At 41.3% G+C, this 20,192-nt stretch overlaps 1 protein-coding gene across 5 annotated transcripts in view; it reads left to right on the top strand.

Annotated features, from left to right (window-relative positions):
• znf318 (zinc finger protein 318) overlaps positions 1 to 20,192 on the top strand; it is a 114,161-nt gene that overhangs the window by 82,008 nt on the left and 11,961 nt on the right. For all 5 annotated transcript variants that reach the window (XM_059982589.1, XM_059982587.1, XM_059982591.1 and 2 more), the window contains 3 exons: positions 4,384 to 5,718; positions 18,845 to 18,944; positions 19,889 to 20,160. In XM_059982589.1, coding sequence (XP_059838572.1) covers positions 4,384 to 5,718; positions 18,845 to 18,944; positions 19,889 to 20,160 — 1,707 coding nt within the window. The remainder of the gene's footprint in view (positions 1 to 4,383; positions 5,719 to 18,844; positions 18,945 to 19,888; positions 20,161 to 20,192) is intronic.

Here is a 20,192-nt window from a genome sequence, read left to right as displayed (position 1 = left end):
GTAGTGAAACTGCGTGAACAGATGAAGAGTCGGTCATCTTTGGTCCAAATCCCGTTTGGACCGTCGGGGTCACCAATGTAGCGATGTGCTACACATAGAGCTAGAGATGACACGCAGTCGGTAAGTCGTTTCGAGACTAGTTTATTCAAACTTAGTGGTGCTGGTATTTCAATCCCTAGTGCCCACTCTCTCCGGGCGGAAGTGACATCAGAGGTGCATTACCAAAGTCTCTCCCCGTGTACTGGCTATTTGTGAGCCGGTTCGTCTGCGCAGTAAGTGGGTTGCCACAGTATCTTTGTTCTATCATCTGCCTATCCTTCCTTCCTTCCTCACAAACTCCCTGCAAGCTGTCTCTACTTCTGTGCCAACTGCCCCATCCTCTGCCTTTTCACTTTGGTTCTCGCCCCCCTGCAAATCTAGTTTAAACCCTCCCTGATAGCATTAGCAAATCTCCTCACTCGGATATTGCGCCCCCCCCCCCCCCCCCCGGATTCAAGTGCAGCATGTCCTTTTTCTACAGGTCATACTTGCCCCGGAAGATGTCCCAGAGATCCAGAAATCTGAATCCTTGCCCCCTGCTCCAATCTTTCAGCCACGGATTTATCAGCAAACTCATTCTATTCCTATACTCACTGTTACATGGCAGAGACAGCAATCCTGAGATTACACCCCTTGAGTTCCTGTTTCTCAGTTTCCTTCCTAACTCCCTGTATTCTGCTTTCTGGACTTCATCCCTCTTTCTACCTATGTCATTGGTACCAATGTGTACCACAGTCTCTGGCTGCGCACCCTCCTATTTCGGGATATTGTGGATGTGTTTAGAAACATCACGAACTCTGGCATCCAGGAGGCAAACTACCTTCCATATTTCTTTTTTGCGCCCACAGAATTGACTATCTGTTACCCTAAGTATAGAGTCTCCTATTACTTATGCCATTCTCTTCCGTTCCCTACCCTTATGAGCCGCAGGGCCAGACTCAGTGCCAGAGGCATGGCCTCTGTTGCTTTCCCCAGATAGGTTGTCTCTCACACTCCCCCCAGCAGTACTCAGAATGGAGTACTTAATGTTGGTCTTCCTCTTGCCTCCATCTGCCTGTCAGTCTGTTCTCACCTCTTGCTTGGCAGCTCCTGCTCCATTCCCTACCACTCGATTTTATACTTGTTATCTCCCCTCTGCTCTTTTGGTCCAGGTGAAGGGCCTTGACCCAAAGTGCCGACTGTCTATTCCCCCTTTTGACGTTGCCTGACCTGATTTCCTGTAGCAGCTTGTTCTCTTAAAAAGTATACCGTGGCATGCAAAAGTTTAGGCACCCCTAGTCAAAATTTCTGTTACTGTGAATAGCTAAGCAAGTAAAAGATGACTTGATTTCCAAAAGGCATAAAGTTAAAGATGACACGTTTCACTAATATTTTAAGCAAGATCACTTTTTTTATTTCCATTTTTTACAGTTTGGAAATAAAAAAGAAAAAGGGCCTGAAGCAGAAGTTTGGGCATCCTGCATGGTCAGTACTTAGTAACACCCCCTTTGACAAGTATCACAACTTGTAACCGCTTTCTGTAGCCAGCTAAGAGTCTTTCAATTCTTCATTGGGAGGTTTTCACCCATTTATCCTTGCAAAAGGCTTCTAGTTCTGTGAGATTCTTGGGCCGTCTTGCATGTAATGCTCTTTTGAGGTCTATCCACAGATTTTCAATGATGTTTAGGTCAAGGGACTGTGAGGGCCATGGCAAAATCTTCAGCTTCCGCCTCTTGACGTTGTCCATTGTGGACTTTGAGGTGTGTTTAGGATCGTTATCCTGTTGCAGAAGCAATCCTCTTTTCATCTTCAGCTTTTTTTTTTATAGTCGGTGTGATGTTTGCTTCCAGAATTTGCTGGTATTTAATTGAATTCATTCTTCCCTCTATCAGTGAAATGTTCCCTGTGCCACTGGCTGCAACACAAGCCCAAAGCATGATCGATCCACCCCTGTGCTTAACAGTTGGAGAGGTGTTCTTTTCATGAAATTCTGCACCCTTTTTTCTCCAAACATACCTTTGCTCATTGCGGCTGAACAGTTCTATTTTAACTTCATCAGTCCACAGGACTGGTTTCCAAAATACATCAGGCTTGTTTAGATGTTCCTTTGCCAACTTCTGACACTGAATTTTGTGGTGAGGACGCAGGTAAAATTTTCTTCTGATGATTCTTCCATGAAGGTTATATTTGTGCAGGTGTCGCTGCACAGTAGAATAGTACACCACCACTCCAGAGTCTGCTAAGTCTTCCTGAAGGTCTTATGCAGTCAAACGGGGTTTTGATCTGCCTTTCTAGCAATCCTACAAGCAGTTCTCTTGGAAAGTTTTCTTAGTCTTCTGGACCTCAACTTGACCGTCACCGTTTCTTTATTGCATTACGAACTGAGGAAATGGCTACCTGAAAATGCTTTGCTATCTTCTTGTCGCCTTCTCCTGCTTTGTGGGCATCATTTATTTTAATTTTCAGAGTGCTAGGCCACTGCTTAGAGGAGCCCATGGCTGCTGATTGTTGGGACAAGGTTTGAGGAGTCAGGGCATTTATAAAGCTTTGAAATTTGCATCACCTGGCCTTTCCTAACAATGACTGTGAACAAGTCATAGCTGTAACAAGCTAATTAAGGTCTGAGACCTTGGTAAAAGTTATCTGAGAGCTCCGATCTCTTGGGGTGCCCAAACTTTTGCATGGTGCTCCTTTACTTTTTTTTCCACTCTAAAATTGTACAAAACAAAAAATACACTGATCTTGCTTAAAATATTGAAAGGAATGTTTCATCTTTAACTTTATGACTTTTGGAGATCAGTTCATCTTCTACTCACTGAACTATTCACAGTAACAGAAATTTTGACCAGGGGGTGCCTAAACTTTTGCATGCCACTGTATATTACTGGAAGCTCACAACAGATTGAGCAGCATCCAAAAAAAAATCAGTGAATATTCAATGTCAAAGGAAATTCATTCTCAAAGTAGATATATGTCACATATAGTTACAACATTGTGGTACACTTGTCCTGTTGTCGATCCATATTGACTGGGGTCTGCAAGTGAGGAAATTGAGGATCCAGTTGCGCAGGGAGCTATCAAGGCCCAGATCTTGGAGCTTGGGGATTAGTTTTGAGGGACTGAAAGTGTTGGATGCTGAGCTGTTCTTAATGAAGAGCATTTGGATATATGCATCTTCATTGTCCATGTGTTCCAGAGCGGAGTGAAGTGCCAATGAAATGGCATTTGCTGTTGACTTGTGACGGTAGGCAAATTTAAGCAGATCCAAGACATTCCTCAAGCAGGAATTGAAATGCTTCATTACCAAACTCTCAAAGCACTTTATCACAGTGGATGTAAGTGCTACAGAATGTTAGTTATTGAGGCAAGTTACCACCTCTATCTTGAGCACCACTATTACTGAAGCCTGCAGGAAGCAGACTGCTGAAGCGAAAGGTTGAAGATGTTTGTAAACACTCCAGCAAGTTGATTAGCAGAGGTCTTCAGTACTTGGCCAGGTACGCCATCTGTGCTAAATGATTTCCATAGATTCACCCTCCTAAAGGATGCATCAGAGACTGAAATCACAGGGTCATCGGGCTGCTGAGGGTTTGTGAAGGTGATTCCAATGCTTTATTGGTTAAAGTGAGAATGAAAGGCATTGAGCTCATCAGGGCTGAAGGACTACTGTTATATTACTCTGTACCTCTAAAAATTCAAAACTGATTATTGCAAACTTGTATAGAAAAATTAAGCAGTTCTCTAAATTGCTAGTCTCCAGGTTTGAATGTTAATTATGTAAGAGATAGAACATTATTTACATTTCTCACTCCTTGCTTTTGACTCCCAGTAGTAAAGGTTGGGGCAGCACAGTAGCCTGGCGGTTAGCATAACACTAATACAGTGCCAGCAACCCAGGTTCAATTCATGCCACTGTCTAAGGAGTTTGTACATTCCCCTGTGACTCTGTGGGTTTCCTCCCATATCCTAAAGACATATTATTTGGTCACGTGGGTGTAATTGGATGGCATGGGCTTGTTGGGCTGGTAGGGCCTACTGTGCTGTATCTCCAAATAAATGAATGAATAAACTACTGATAGGTAGTTTAAGTGTCCATTTATAAGTGTGGGACAAGTAAGCAAACCGAAAGATGCAACTTTCACAATGCCTTTAACTTAGTTGTTCAAAGGTTGCCATTTGATTATTATCAAAATAAAAGCTAAGAATATGTACAGCGCAGTCATGGTATATGCAGATTCTTTTTCTCGGCTTAGAAAATTATTGCCTCTGGCCATAACATGAAATAGCTAAATATTTAAAAAAGTGAATATGAATGTGAAAATGTGATTTGTGCTAACTCTTAATTTTGGCAACTTTGTTTTTTAGTTTGATGAATATTGCGGTGTCACAGTGAATGAAAAGGCTGAACGTCGAGATAGTTACTCTCCATCACAAAGCTTCATGCGGTTGCCACAGAAAGAATTGAACTTCCCCGAGTCTGAACAGTTCTCTTTCATGCGAGACAACAGAGAAATGCATCGAATTACTGAGCAAGTTGGACTCTCTGGTTTAACAAATACCAACTTCCATTTTGAACGGGAGCTTCCAGCTAAGTATACCACAAAGTCAGAATTGGAAATTTCTTCTGAAAATAAGATCTGTGGTGCAAATTTCCTACTTCCACACGAGCAAGCCAGTCAGGGAAACAGTGGATTCTCTCGTATAATTGGCCTATTGGCAGAGGTTGACAACAATTTCCAAGAAAGGAAACATAACTTTCCAAATATAGATGATGAAGAAAGGTTCCTGTATGGAGATCTTGAGGAAGACAAGACTGGTTCTCGCAAATTTAGACCATCTTATTCTTTCAACAACCTTCTTCCTCTAAGACAAACCAATCTGCCAGAGGGATTGTCCAACACAGAAATGGGGAAGACTGATAAAGAGTATGAAAAGATCCATGACTTGTTGAAAACTATTGGCCTCGATATTGGTGTTTCAGAGATTAGCAAGTTGGCAGCTCGTACTCAGGAGCGCCTTCATGGGAAGAAATCTTCAACACAATCACCTGATAGCCCTTTGGATTCCCATAATTCTGTCTCTTGGGATAAACTGAGGACCCGAAATGATACAAAATCACTGGAGCCTCATCTGCAGTCCCGAATGAAATTGTCAAAACAAGAAAATACCCCTCACCCAGGTTTGAAAGAGAGCAAAGAATCTTTCAGAAGAGATACAGATGTAAAGGCCAAAGAGCCTGAGAGGGCAGCTCCACTATATCCTGCTCCAACTAATTCAATAAACTGTAAGTCTGGTTTATTGCCTACTCCATCATCAGCATTTGTCATGCCACCCTATGGTCAATTTGCATTACCTCCAATAAACTATCCGCTGAATCCTCCACCACTTGCTTTTAATCAGTACAACCCTTATCTCGCATACACAACTCCTGCCTGGCCAAGATACCCACCTCCACAGGTCAGTGAGCCAAGTAGTCCAGTGGTAGTAATGATGCCACAATCAAAAGTCTCTCGTCCAAATTTGAGGGTCATTGAAACAGTCAATAATCCCACACAAACTGTGGACCAAAAACGAGAGGAGTCAGTGCTGGTGCGAGTGCAGACAACTCTTACACCCACACAAACCCCGGAATCGTCCTCAAACCGATTGATGTCCAAGTCTACTGAGGAAGATAAAAGAAAAGCTGAGCAGAAACGAAAGGTTTGTTGCTGTTTCTTGTGTATTTAAGAGAAAATTAAAATTTATGTGCTTTTTTTTCTGACAAGTTAAACTGAGAATATTAATTGTGCTTTGTCAATAAGGGATGAATTGTACCTCACTCATTTGGAGTCTCTTGATTCAGATTATCTGCTTTTTGATTTCTATTTATAAAATGTGTGGCATCATACTTCCCACCCTGAACTCTAATTGCACATTTTGTGCTCATTCAGTCAATGTTCACTCTGACCACTTAGTTAGGTGCAGGATATAGTGGCCACAGGAGTGAAACCTAGTGGGCTCTACTGCTACTGTAGCCCATCATCTTCAAGTTTCAACATGTGTATTCAGAGATATATTTTTGCACATCAGTGTTGTGGCATGTGATTATTTAAGTTACTGTTGCCTCCCTGTCTGTTTGAACCAGTTTGGTCATTCTCCTCAGATCTGTTTCATTAACACGATGTTTTTGCCCACAGAACTGCTGCTCAATTGATTTTTTTTTTGTTTTACACGCAATTTGCTGTAAACCTGAGACTTTTTTTTTTCTTTTTTTTATTAGTTTTTCAAAACATTTTACAAATTAAAAACCCCAAATCCCAATGAGGAACATTAAAACAGTGCAAAATTAAGCATACAATAACAATATACTACAAAGGAAGAGCAAAACCAAAGAACTAATTATTGACAAGAGGAGGAATCTGGAGATCCATGAGTCAGTTCTCATTGGGGGATCAGAAGTGGAGAGGGTCAGCAACTTTAAATTCCTCAGCATTATAATTTCTGAGGATCTGTCCTGGGTCCAGCATGTAACAAAGATGACATGGCAGCACCTCTACTTTCTTGGCATATTGTCAAGATTTGGCATGTCATCTAAAACTTTGACAAGCTTCTATAGATGCCGTTTGCATCATTGCCTGGTAAGGAAATAATAATGTCATTTAATGGAAAATCTGACAGAGTAGTGGATATAGCCCAGTCCATCGCAATTAAAACCCTCCCCACCATTGAGCAGACCTACAAGGAATTCTGGCGCAGGAAAGCAGCAGCCACCATCAAGGAACCCCACCATCCAGCCCTTGCTCTCTAGCTGCTGCCATGAGAAAGGAAGTACAGAAGCTTCAGGTACCACACCACCAAGTTCAGGAACTGTTCTTACCCCTGAACCATCAGGCTTTGAACCAGAGGGGATAACCTCATGCACCTTCATTTAGCCCAACACTGAACTGTTCCCACACCCCGTGGACTTTCAAGGGCTCCAAATTCATGTTCTTGATACTTTTTATTTATTTATTATCATTATTTTCCCCCTCTTATTTCTATAGTTTGTCATCTTTGCACATTGGTTGTTTGCCCATCTTTGTGTGTGGTCTTCCATTGATTATATCATGTCTCCTTGTGTTTACTGTGAGTGACAGCAAGAAAATGAATCTTAAGGCAGTGTATGGTGACGTATGTATTTCGATAATAAATTTACTTCAAACTTCATGACTACAGGATGTTTAGAAATCTTTTATCTAATTAAATACTTTTGAGGGTTAAGCAAAGACAGGTAAGTATATTAGAAGGTAGAAAATGTACTTGCCATGTCAGAATAGATGAGTTTAGATTACTGATGTTTACTATAAGCCCACGAACTCTCACAGCTTCCTTTTTTAAAGAAAGGGGCTTCCCTTCCTCCACTATCAACTCTGCCCTCAAACGCATCTCTCCCATTTCACACATCTGCTCTCACCCCATCCTCCCACCACCCCACTAGGGATAGGGTTCCCCCTGTCCTCACCTACCACCCCACCAGCCTCCGGGTCCAACATATAATTCTCTGTAACTTCCGCCATCTCCAACAGATCCCACCACCAAGCACATCTTTCCATACCTCCCACCCCCCCCCCCCCACTTTCTGCTTTCTGCAGGGATCACTCCCTACGTGACTCCCTTGTCCATTCGTTTCCCCCCCTCCATCCCTTCCCACCGATCTCCCTCCTGGCACTTATCCTTGCAAGTGGAACAAGTGCTACACCTGCCCTTACACTTCCTCCTCACCACCATTTGGGGCCCCAAACAGTCCTTCCAGGTGAGGCAACGCTTCACCTGTGAGTGGAGGTGATATACTGTGTCTGGTGCTCCCAGTGTGGCCTTCTATACATCGGTGAGACCTGAGGCAGACTAAGAGACCATTTCACTGAACACCTACACTCTGTCCGCCAGAGGAAGCAGGATCTCCCAGTGGCCACACATTTTAATTCCACTTTCCATTTCGATATGTCAATCCATGGTCTCCTCTACTGTCGAGGTGAAGCCACACTCAGGTTGAAGGAATAACACCTTATATTCTGTCTGGGTTGCCTCCAACCTGATGGCATGAACATTGATTTCTCTAACTTCCGTTAATGCTCCTCCTCCCCTTCTTACCCCATCACTAATTTTGTTTCTCTCCCTCTCACAATAACTTCTTGCCTGTTCTCCATCTTCCTCTGGTGCTCCCCCTTCTCCAGCCTTGTATCCCTTTTGCCAATCAACTTCCCAGCTCTTAGCTTCATCCCTCCCCCTCCTGTCTTCTATCATTTCGGGTCTCCCCCTTCCCCTCCCACTTCCAAATCTCTTACTAACTCTTTTTTCCGTTAGTCCTGACGAAGGGTCTCGACCTGAAACATTGACTACTACTTCCTATAGATGCTGCCTGGTCTACTGTGTTCTACCAGCATTTTGTGTGTGTTGCTTGAATTTCCAGCATCTGCAGATTTTCTTGTGTTTAAGTTTAGATTATATCAGAGCTAATTCCTTAGTTCACTAGTTCCTTGCGACAAGGGAAGTTCATCATCCAACCCTTTGTTCAATTCACTTAATCATCTGTGTACGGTATTTTTTAAAAATAGGTGGTGAGAATGCATGTAGAGCAAATAGATGCTGACATCAAGAAAATGAACTAAGTAATTACCAAAGATGTGAAAGATACAACTGAACATGGAGTTTAAGGATTTATGTGTAGAGTTTCAAATTCTTGCAGAACTCTTGATTCCAAATGTACATTTGCAAGAAATATTTTGTGAACCCTTTGCAATTACTTGGTTTTCTGCATTTTATTCATAAGGTGTGGTCGAATCTTTATTTGAATACAATAATAGACAACACAATCTGCCTAAACTAATAACACACAAACAATTGTACTTCTCATGATTTTATTGAACACCTTGTTGATTTATTCACAGTCCAGGCTGGAAAAAGTATGTGAAGCCCTGTATTTTATAATTGGTAGAACCTCCTTTAGCAGCAATAACCTCCACCAAACATTTCCTGTAGCTGCCGATCAGACTTGCACAATGGCAAGGAGGAATTTTAGACCATATTTCCACACAAAACTGTTACAGTTCATTAACATTACTGGGATACCTTGCATGAACAACCCCTTCAGTACATGCCATAGCATCTCAATTGGGTTAGGCCAGGGGTCAGCAACCTTTACCACTGAAAGAGCCACTTGGACCCGTTTCCCACAGAAAAAAAAACACTGGGAGCCGCAAAACCCGTTTGACATTTAAAATGAAATAACACTGCATACAACGTTTTTTTTTGCCTTTATGCTATGTATAAACAAACTATAAAGTGTTGCATTTATGAAATTGATGAACTCCTGCAGAGAAAACGAAATACATTTCTGCATGCAACAAAAACATTTTGAACTCCGAAAAAAAGACATTGGGTTGAAGGTTACTTTTAAGTAAAATACTCAATGTCTATTTGAGTCCTTCTTGTATTTATGAAAAACGCCGAACTTAAATTGTCAGCCAGCAGCAAACCAAAAATAACGTCAGCCAGCTGTCAACCTGAAAAATAAAAGGACTATTTCACTGAACAATGAAAACATATGAATATACGTAAAATAATAGGCAATTAAAATATTTATCATACTTGGTCAGGTTGACTCACACCTGCCAATGCAGTCGTATTCAGTAGGGATGGATCGATGCTAAGGGGAGTGACCGGGAAGGATAATGTGTTTTTTCCTCTCTCAACTCACAGAAGCGTTTCCCAAACGATGTTTGCATTGCGATGATTGCAGAATGTAAATACTCCGAATTTATCATGTCGTGACCTTGTTTGAACTCTCTCAAATTGGGGAAGTGAGACGATGTGCCTTTCTGTAAATCTCTGGCAAGCACTGTCAACTTGCGCTCGAATGCCAAAACATCCTCCAACATGTGTAGGGCTGTACGTCCTTTCCCCTGAAGAGCTGTGTTCAGCGTGTTCAGGTGCGCTGTCATGTCTACCATGAAGTGTAGCTTTTCCAGCCACTCTGGCTGTTCCAGCTCAGGAAAGGTGAGCCCTTTGCTGCCCAGGAACGTTTTCACTTCTTCCAGACATGCGACAAAGCGTTTCAGCACCTCCCCTCTGGACAGCCAGCGATAAAAACACGTTGTAGCGGTGTGCTACACGCAGTCAGTAAACTGCAGTCAAAGATAGCTTTATTCGAACTAAACAGCCTTGCTTTTAAGCCTCCCTCAACCCGCCCCCCCGTGGGCGCGGATGCTGCAAAAGACACGTACTCACAAACCCCCGTAGGCTATCTCCCTTAGCCTGAACGCTGGCTAATTGTGAGCCGGTTCCAATATGCCAGGAAATGGGTCGCCACAACGTCTTATTTAGATTGTACAAGATCACCATAATCTTCAAATTTAGAATTACATTTCAAAAACTAACAAACTAACATAAAATACATTTTAATTAAATACTGACCAATTATTTCCCAAAGCAACAGGGAGCCGCAGCACAGAGGTGAAAGAGCCGCATGTGGCTCCGGAGCCGTGGGTTGCCGACCCCTGGGTTAGGCTCTGGTCTCTGACTTCGTCATTCCAAAACACAAATTTTCTTTTTCTGTTGGTTTGCTCTTGTGTTTCAGATTATTGTCTTGCTGCATTATCCAACTTCTCTTTATCCTTACATTCTCTTGTAATGGGTCTTGACACAATTTTGAATTTGTTGTTCCCTCAACAATTGCAAGCTATCCAGGCCCTGAGGCAGCAAAACTGCCCCAAACCACATTGCTACTTCCACCATATTTCATGGCATGAGGTTTTGGTGTTGGTGTGCAATGCCCTTTTACCTCCAGACAATGTTGTGCATTTCTGTCAAAAAGTTCAAGTTTTGTCCCATCTGTCCACAAAATGTTGTCCCAGAAGTGTAGTGGAAGATCTAGGTGATTCTTTGCAAACTTGAGACATGTAGAATGTTTCGTTTGGAGAGCAGTGGTTTCCTCCATGGTGTTCTTCTTAAAATGGACACATGAATAGAGACTTTAGCAAGTTCTAAAGATTTCTGTTGGTCTTTGGCTGTTACCTTTGGGTTCTTATTTGCCTTCTTCAGCATTGCATGTTATACTTTTGGATGTGATCTTTTCATAGGGAGTGCAGTAACAGTACTGAGTTTCCTCCATTTGTAGACAGTTTATCTTACTGTGGACTGATGAATTATCAGGTCTTTAGAAATGCTTTTGTGCTTTTCCAATGGTGCATCTCTACAATTCTTCTAAAGTCCTCTGAAAGTTGTTTTGATTGAGGCATGGAGCACATAAACAGATATTTCTCTCTCGAGATGAGCAACCTCTATCAGTAACCTGACTTTGTTTTTTATAGGGCAGGGGACCTCTACAACCCACACCTCCAATCTCATCTCATTGATAGAGCCTTCTACAAAAGCTATTTGGAGTCAGGTGTTCCAATCAATGAGATGGGATTGGAGGTGTGGGTTGTAGAGGTGCCCTGCCCTACAAAAGCACACTCACCAAGTAAAAGGCATAAAAGTAAAAGCAAGAGGTTTGAGCATATACTGTGATTATTTAAATAGTGTACTCAGTATTAACAAGAAGTATAATTGTTTGTGTGTTGTTAGTTTAGGCAGATTATGTTTGTCCATTATTGTGACTTAAATAAAAGATCAGACCACATTTTATGAGTAATTAATGCAGAAAACTAGGTAATTGCAAGGAGTTCACAAACTTTTTCTTGCAACTGTAAAAAGACAAATTTGAGTTAAGTTAGTACCTAACTTTTATCATTCAGGCTTCTGATTATGTTAAACAATTTGATGGAACTGACCTTAGACAAATTCTCGTTGATGATTCATCCTATGGAAAGTTTACATTTTCGGGACCTTTTAACTAATCCCACCTGTGCAAAATAAATCATTCCTTCCTCTTGATTTCCTTGAAGATATTCTGTCTCACCTCTGAGAAGAGGGAGCAGGGCTCTGAGAATGGATATTTAATAAAACAAGGACATGACAGAATGCTGCCGGAGAATAATTAGAGGGAAATTGACAAACTGTGACAGGCTGGGGCAGAAAATGTAAACAAAAGTAAATGCAAGATGTTCTGCAGATGCTGGAAATTCAGAGTAACACACAAAATGCTGGAAGAACTCAGCAGGTCAGGCAGCATAAATGGAAAGAGTCACTTTTAGGGCTGAGACCCTTCATCAGGACAAAAGAAAGCAGCATTGAGCAAATCCAGGGTTAGTGGGGGGCAGGGGGGGAGGAATGTAAAATCAAAACCTATGGGTCATAATTTGAATGATATATAAGACATTGCATAAATAACAACATGAGTGTAATTTGTTATTATGGAAATGTGGCTGAAGGATGATCAGGACTGGGTGCTTCATGTTTCAAGAAGGCAGGTTGCATTGTTAGTCAAGGAAGGTAACAACTGTGAGTCATAATATAAAGAGAGTAGAAAGTAATGTAGAATTATTTTGGGTAGAAATGAAGAGCATTAGTAAAAAAGACAGGTGGGACTAGTCTATATATCCCAATATAGACTAGGCAATTCTCAATAGGGCAGAGCAGAAATGGGAAAATATCTTTGGCTTGTTTCAAGGAGCACAATGTCAAATGAGAAATTCATGGGTTGAGTCAAAGTGGCAAGGCTGTCATCGTAGAAGAATTTGCAGAGTGGAGCAAAAACTCCTCCTTAGTACAGTTGTGCAATAGAATTACACTCAGGTAGACTCTTTTAGATTTAATTAAGAATAATGAAGAATTAATGAGATGCTGTGAAATGTCTCCTTAGAACAATGAACATATTATTGATAGAATTCCAGATGTAGTTTGATGTTTAACACAGGGCCAAAACCACAATCTTCAATTTAAATAAGGGTAGTATGAAAGTGTGTTTATGTTGGGTTGACTTGTGAAAATAAGCTAAGGGATAGATATTCAAATATTCAAACTGCTGACCCATAACACTGACAGGAATTTAAACCAACTATTTAGGAGTTTCATGGGGAAAAAACACATTTTGTGGTTAACAAAGGAGGTCACAGATAATGTTGAATTGAAAAGTAGAGCATAGAAAGTAGCAAGGTCTGGTGGTAGCATAGAGGACATGGAACCTAGCACATTACAGGCCTTTTGGCCCACAATATTGTGCTGTGCATGTAACCTCCTCTCGAAGCTGTTTAGAATTTCCTTAGTGCATAGCCCTCTAATTTTCTAAGCTCCATGTACCTATCTAAGAGGCTCTTAGAAGACCCTATTGTATTTAATCCAAGAAAATTTGCAGACCAGATTAATACTGTCACTTATCACATCAAATGGCTGATCTAGGATTGGAAAGTTATTTATGATCCAGCAGTGAAAGATGTAAAAATATCATAAGAAGAGGGAAAAAAATTGGCTTTGAGCAAATTCAGATGTACATGTGGTGGCCATCTGTTGGTCAGGGTTGGCCGTGGATGTTGCATCCCAGCTTTCTATGTGATGTGCAAGCCAGGGCAGTATGATATGGAGAGCAAGCTATTGTCCATGCAGCTGATGATTCCAAAGTTAACAGCAGAGACTGTCAGTTTGTCATCAGTGGTGTCACGTAACCATTCAGTGTTAAACCGCCTTAGGGACTCCAGCTCTGGGTTTTCCTCAGGCTTTACTCCCAAAGCCTTCCCCATGAGTGGATATAGCTGTAAGGCAGTGAAAGTTTGAGATCAGTTTTCCTTCTAGATGAGCTACCAACCACCATTGTCAAGCCCCATTTCCCCAGGAATCTCATTTTAAGATGCCAGTTACCTGCCTTTGCCCCTTCTCCTGTCACTAGAAACTGCAAACTGCAGGCTATTTGAGACACACTTCACTGGAAGCAATTAATTATGTGATCTCCAGAGAGGGAGGCTGATGAATTATTAGCAGGGAACAAAGAAATGACTGGTATGTTAAATCATTTCTTTGCATCCATACTTCCCATGGGGGACACTACAAATATTTCTATGATAATTGGGTAATCTTTTGAATACCCTGTTGAATATTGAATCATGGAACAAAGTAGAGAAACTCATGGGACTTGAGGTGTTTCCATTGCCAGGACCCAATGACCTAGACCCAAGGAATTTAAAGGAAATGGCTGCAGAGATGGTGAACCCATTTGCTTGACAATTTTTTTTAAAAACTTGTTAGATTACAGGAAGGCTCCTGAAGATTGCAAAGCAGCCAAAGTGATTTCCTCCTTCAAAAAGAAAGTCAGAAGTGGGGAATTAGGCAATTAGTTTAACATCATTATTGGCAATAAATGAAGTAGTTAATCATTCAGGAAAGCTGAATATTATCAAATCTAGTCAAGGAGGATTGGTTATGATAACATGTGTTTGACCAATTTGCTCAAATTCTTTGAGAATGTAACAGTGAGAATTGATTGAGCACAACGTGTAGATGTGTGGCATCCAGGTTTCCAAAATAGATTTGACAGTGTGGTATGTAAGAAGCTGGTGCATAAGTTAAGTGCCCATAGGACCTCTGTTAACATGGATGGAAAACTGGCTGTCACATAGAAAACAGAGTTGACATAAGTGGGTCCTTTTTAGGCTAGAACTAGTGGAAGAATACTGGGGTTGGTTCTTCACCCTCAATTGTTACTATTTATATTAATGACTTGAAGGGACCAAAATGTAAGGCTTTGAGTTTTGTTGTATGCTGTCTAGTTTTTAGTTCCCTTTCCCAAGGAAAAAGACTGCACATTTACCCTATGCTCCTCATGATTTTATACACCTCTATAAGGTCACTGCTGAGTTTCTTGTGCTGCCAGGAAAAGAAGTCGCCAATTGCCAGTCTCTCCCTTTAACTAGGCTTTTGAGCCTTGGCAACATTCTTGTAGATCTTCTTTGCGCACTTCCTAGTTTCATGCTTCTATATCCAGCGACCTGACTGAAGCCCAGACTGACTAATGCCTTCCTCACCACCCTGTCAACTTGTGACTCTACTTTTAGGGAATCAGGCACTTTTACCCCTCGGTCCCTCTGTTCTACCAAACTTCACAGGGCCCTGTCCTTCACTATGAAAGTCCTACCTCAGGCTGACCTCCGAACGTGTAACACTATCCAAATTTGTCATTTGTCATTCCTCAGCCCACTTACCCAAGTGATCACGATCTCTCTGATGCCTCCTATTTTAGTGTCATCTTGTGCTTCACATTCTATAATAAATAATAGCAAACAACAATGGTGCCAGCACTGACTACCATGGAATATCATGAGTTACAGGTTTCCAGTCCAAAAAAACTGAAGTGTGTAAATGACATTAGGTGTGTGGTCAGTATTGATGTGGTGGGCCAAAGGGCATTTTTCTAAGCTTCCAGAAAATGTGGTTGAACCATTTACAATGACTAAATGTTTATGTTTCAAACCTCTAGTATTACAACATTCTGCTTGTTTTGTTTGGAGGTTTGATCGTCTTGATATCTTATTTTCTTCCCTCCCTCCATTTTATATTCAGGAACATATCAGAAGTCAAGATGCAAGGTCATCATTTTTGAATTTAATGTGATGTACATGTGTGGGGAGATGTGCCAATGCTGCCTAATTCTTTCCTGAGAACGTGAAAAGTTCTTTGGAGTGGCCTTGTTGTGGAGTGAAAAATAAACTGATCTGAACGTATCAAGCAACCTCTATCGAAACATTGAATTAAGACCTGCAAGAACTGAGAGTGTAGAGGGAAGACGTTCACTATATAGAAATGAGAGGGAGGAGAGACTGGGTGGAAACAGATAAAGGCAGGATGTAGGGCAGGTAGCGCTGGGTGAGTGAGGGGATTGCAAAGGTGAGCCAGGTAGCAAAAGCCCAGGTGGACAGATATTTGGATGATGGACAGGTACAATGAGGTGGGTGTGATAATGCATTGAGGCAACAAGGGATTGAGAGTGGGAAAAGGTGGCAAAAGGGAGAAAGAACCTGGTTGATGTTGGTGGGGTAAGAGACACAGTGGGTGTGGGTTACCTGAAATTGGTGTTCATACCGTTGGTTTGCAGATGGTCCGAGTGGAATGCCATTGGTTTGCAGACGGTCCGAGTGGAATATGACATATTTTACTTGTTGTTAGGCCTCTCTGTGGCAGTGGAGAAGGCTGTGGGCAGAGAGGTGGGAATTGAAAGAGGAACTGAATTGATGTACAACCACATTTTTTTTAAAGTAATGCAATCAGTGTCATACTGGCAGGTGGAAATGAAAAGAATAAGAGGATTAAAAAACTTGAAGGGCTGCTATTCTGATTTGGAGCCCAGTGATCGATTGTGTTCTACAGGAATCACTCTTAGAACATGTTCGTAGGAAACAGTATTGATTTGGACAAATGTTTGTGGGCTGATCACTGAATGTGCAGACAAAACCAAATTTGGTTCAACTTTGGATAGTGAGCAGTGTTGTCAAAGGATTCAGCAGGATGTGCACTCAAGTGGTTACTTCATTAGATGCAGGAGCAGAACCCAGCGTTGTCTTCTACTGTTGTAGCCCATCCTTTTCAAGGTTCGATGTGTGTTCAGAGATGCTCTTCTGCACAGCATGAATGGCTATTTGAGTTACTGTTGCATTCCTGAATTCCTGTCACCTTGAACCAGTCTGGCAGTTCTCTGAGCTCTCTCATTTACAAGGTGTTTTCAACTACAGAACTGCTATTCACTGGATTTTTTTTGTTCCTGACAGCATTCTCTGTGAATTCTAGATACTGTTGTGCATGAAAATCCCACAAGATCAGCAGTGTCTGAGATACTCAAATTATCACGCCAGACACCAACAATCATGCCATATTAGGATCACTTAGTTCAGATTTAATCCCCATTCTGATGTTTGGTCTGAACAACTGAACCCCTTGAACACATTTGCATGTATTTACATGTTGAGCTGCTGACACATGATTGGCTGATTAGATACTTGCATTAACTGATCCTCACTAAAGTAGCCACTGAGTGTAGATCAGTTGGAAATATGGGCAGAGAAATTACAGCTGGCATTTCATCTGGACATGTCTGATGTGTTGCACTTTTGAAGATCATACTCAAAATGAAAGTATACAGGAAATGACAAAGGCTCTTTTGGAGCACTAATATACAGGGGGATCTTAAGATCCAAGTCCAAAGTTTCCTGAAAGTGGTAATAGAAGTGATAAAGGAGACAGATGGCATGCTTGTCTTCATTGGTCAGGGCATGGAGCATAATCATTGAAAAGTGATATTACATCTATCTAAAATTTTGGTTAGGTATAAATAAGTTAGAGAAGTGGCTTCTGTAACTTTTTAAAAAAATAGTTTGGAATAAAAAGTACTTGGGTACAGATGCTAGTGAAGTGGGAAGCTATCCAAAATAGAGAGGAATAGTGTTAAGATGAAGGTGATTGGTGAACTGAGGAAGGGTGAAGGATGATGGGCAGCTGGAGCCAGGAGGAAGAAGATGTGGAGTTGGGAGATGAGCAGACGAATGATGGATGGAAATAAAGGGATAGAAAGGCACATGAAAGCAGGTGAGGGTGTAGATAGCTAGGAACGTGTTAAGCAAGGGCACAAGGCTATATTTAAGGATAATAGGAAGTATTTGGGGGGAAGGGCTGGAAAAAATGGTGTTCTGGTGGGTAGTAGGTGAATAGAAGCTGGAGTAGGTTTATGGGAAAAGCACCAAAATGGGAGGACTGAAGGTGGATTAGAAGGATAGAATGGAGGAGAACACAGGAGGTAAGGGTTGCTTGAAAGTGGAGACTCGGATTGTTTTCCAGGGCTGAGAGGTGATCCAATAGAAGCATATAAAATTATGATATTATTAATTAATTATGATATTAATTTATAATATTATTAGGGTAGATAGTACTTTTCCCCACTGTGAAACTGCTGGAGGGCATGAGATCTGTGTAGGTTTAAGATGAGAGGGGAATCTTTAAAGGAGATTGAAGAGGCAAGTTTCCCCCCCCCCCCCCCCCACAAGTGGTTGGTTACTGGAGCATACTGCCTGTAGAAGCAGTAGAAACAGGTACAATTTCAAGGTTTAAGAAACATTTCGATAGGCACATGAGTAGGCAGTTTAATGGAGTGTTATAAACTATGCATAAATAAATGGGGTGAGACTAATTTTGGATCTTAATCATTCCCTGTCAGCACCTGTTTTCTCAAGGGTGTCCAAGTGGTAGGGAGTACTGGAGCTGTGAGAAAGCATTATCATTGGTGGTTGAGAGTTCCTTGCTGAAGAATAGACAAGGAGGTACGAGCTTTTTGGAATATGTGTAGCAGCCCCTTGATGTTTGCTTATAATTGTCATTATTGAAGGGATGAACATACATTTGTTAGACAACATGTGGTGGAAGAGAGCAGTATTTTAATGCCAACATGAGGAAATCTGCAGATGCTTGAAATTCAAACAACACGCTCAAAATGCTGGTGGAACACAGCAGGCCAGGCAGCATCTATAAGGAGAAGCACTGTTGACGTTTTGGGCTGAGGCCCTTTGTCCTGACACGTCGACAGTGCTTCTCCTTATAGATGCTGCCTGGCCTGCTGTGTTCCACCAGCATTTTGTGTGTGTGTTGTTAGTATTTTAATGTCTGTGTGTTTCTCAGTAAATATTAATTCGGCAGTTTTCATCTCTCCTCATTTTCTCTTTTTATTTAACTCATTTACCCTTCTTTTCAACAGCATTCTTTTGGGTAGATTGAAAGTTAATCCCACCAATCTAGTCTTGTTTTAAATTCTGAAATGAAAGTTAATCTCGTTTTACTTGTGTTCCTTACAAAGTAGTCACCGATGCATCTGTTAATTCATGCTATGTTCTTGATGACTTAGTTGTAACACTGATGCATTTGATAATTTGTGCTGTGTTCTAACACTGATGCCCTTCAGGTCTTGGAAGAAAAAGCAAAACTTCAGAAGGAGAAAGAATCTCGGCAGAAGCGCCTGGATTATCTTGGAAATGAGTTGCAGAAGCTCAGTAAACAACAAGGTAGAAATTGGCAATGGTCTTGTTATGTAATACATAGTATGTTGTGTTCAGCAGTTTTTCTTGTTTTGTTACAGAAACATTAATTTATAGTATTCTGTCTGTGACCAACTGTTGTAAAACAACCCACTTAGTCCATTCCACACAATAATTGTGGTTAACTCCTTGCTATGCCTTTTCTGCTTATTTATCAACCATATTCCTTTTTTACTATAGGATTACTTTGTAGTTCCACATTTCTGTGAACTTGGAGTGCAATAGTAGCTACAGTTGCAGGGTGTATATTGAATGTCTTGGAGTCTGGGTTCCCTACTTTGGAGGGGAAACTAATCATTTGTTGCTCACTGGTGTGACATATTGACTAGGTAAGGGCCACATCAAACATCAGCTTTGCTTCAAAACCGCTTTATCACTGGAAACACCATGGTGAAGAGAGAATTGAGAAAAATATCAGTAGGAACTTGAAGCAGAAGTAGGCCTTGTGTCCTTTGGCCTGCTATGCTATTCAGGAAGATCAAAGCTGATCATTTACCTCAAAGACAAATTGTAATGGTGTTGACAAGAGGAAATTTGGCATAAGAGAAGTGTATTGCCTATCAAGTGGCAGATTGGACCTCGTCAAATACTTGGGTCAGTGCCTCGTCCAGGGCAATCATTCCTACTTGAATGTTCACAAATTTGTGTTTCAGCCCCTCCCTCTAGGTGGAGCTTGAACCTACAAACTTGATCTACTGAACATCAATTTGTCTCTGAGCTTGTGCAACAATTAACATTTTCTTTGACTCACACTCTCCTTGATCAATGGAAGTTAGAAAAATCAGAAATTCTGCAGTGAGCCTACTGCTGTAAACCTGGGGAGGGGGAGAACTGGAGAGTTGCGTGTTAAATGAGGCGATAAATTTTGAAACTAAATCTTCACCTCTCCCTTCCGCCTTTAACGTGCAAAGGGGAATTGCTAAGAAAGAAACGTCGTGAGAAGGATGGACATAAGGATCCTCTTCTGGTTGAAAATGGCAAGCTTCAGGAAGATATTGTTCGCCAGATGTCGATAGTTCGTCAACAGGTTGAGGACACAGAGAAAAAGCTTTCCGAGCTAGACAAAGTGGCTCAAATTTTGGGGGTTGTCATTCAAGAGAAAACTTCAAAACTTCATGATTTAAATAAGGATGATGCCTTGGAAAAAGTGCTGCTAAAAGGAGAAACATTGCCATCATCAGAGGTAGTGACTTTTGACATTTCCTTTTGAAAAAT

This window comes from Hypanus sabinus, chromosome 10, assembly GCF_030144855.1.
Source record: "Hypanus sabinus isolate sHypSab1 chromosome 10, sHypSab1.hap1, whole genome shotgun sequence".
Taxonomy (NCBI): Eukaryota; Metazoa; Chordata; class Chondrichthyes; order Myliobatiformes; family Dasyatidae; genus Hypanus; species Hypanus sabinus.
Note: the sequence above shows the minus strand (reverse complement) of the source record. Positions and strands in the feature narration are given on the sequence as shown.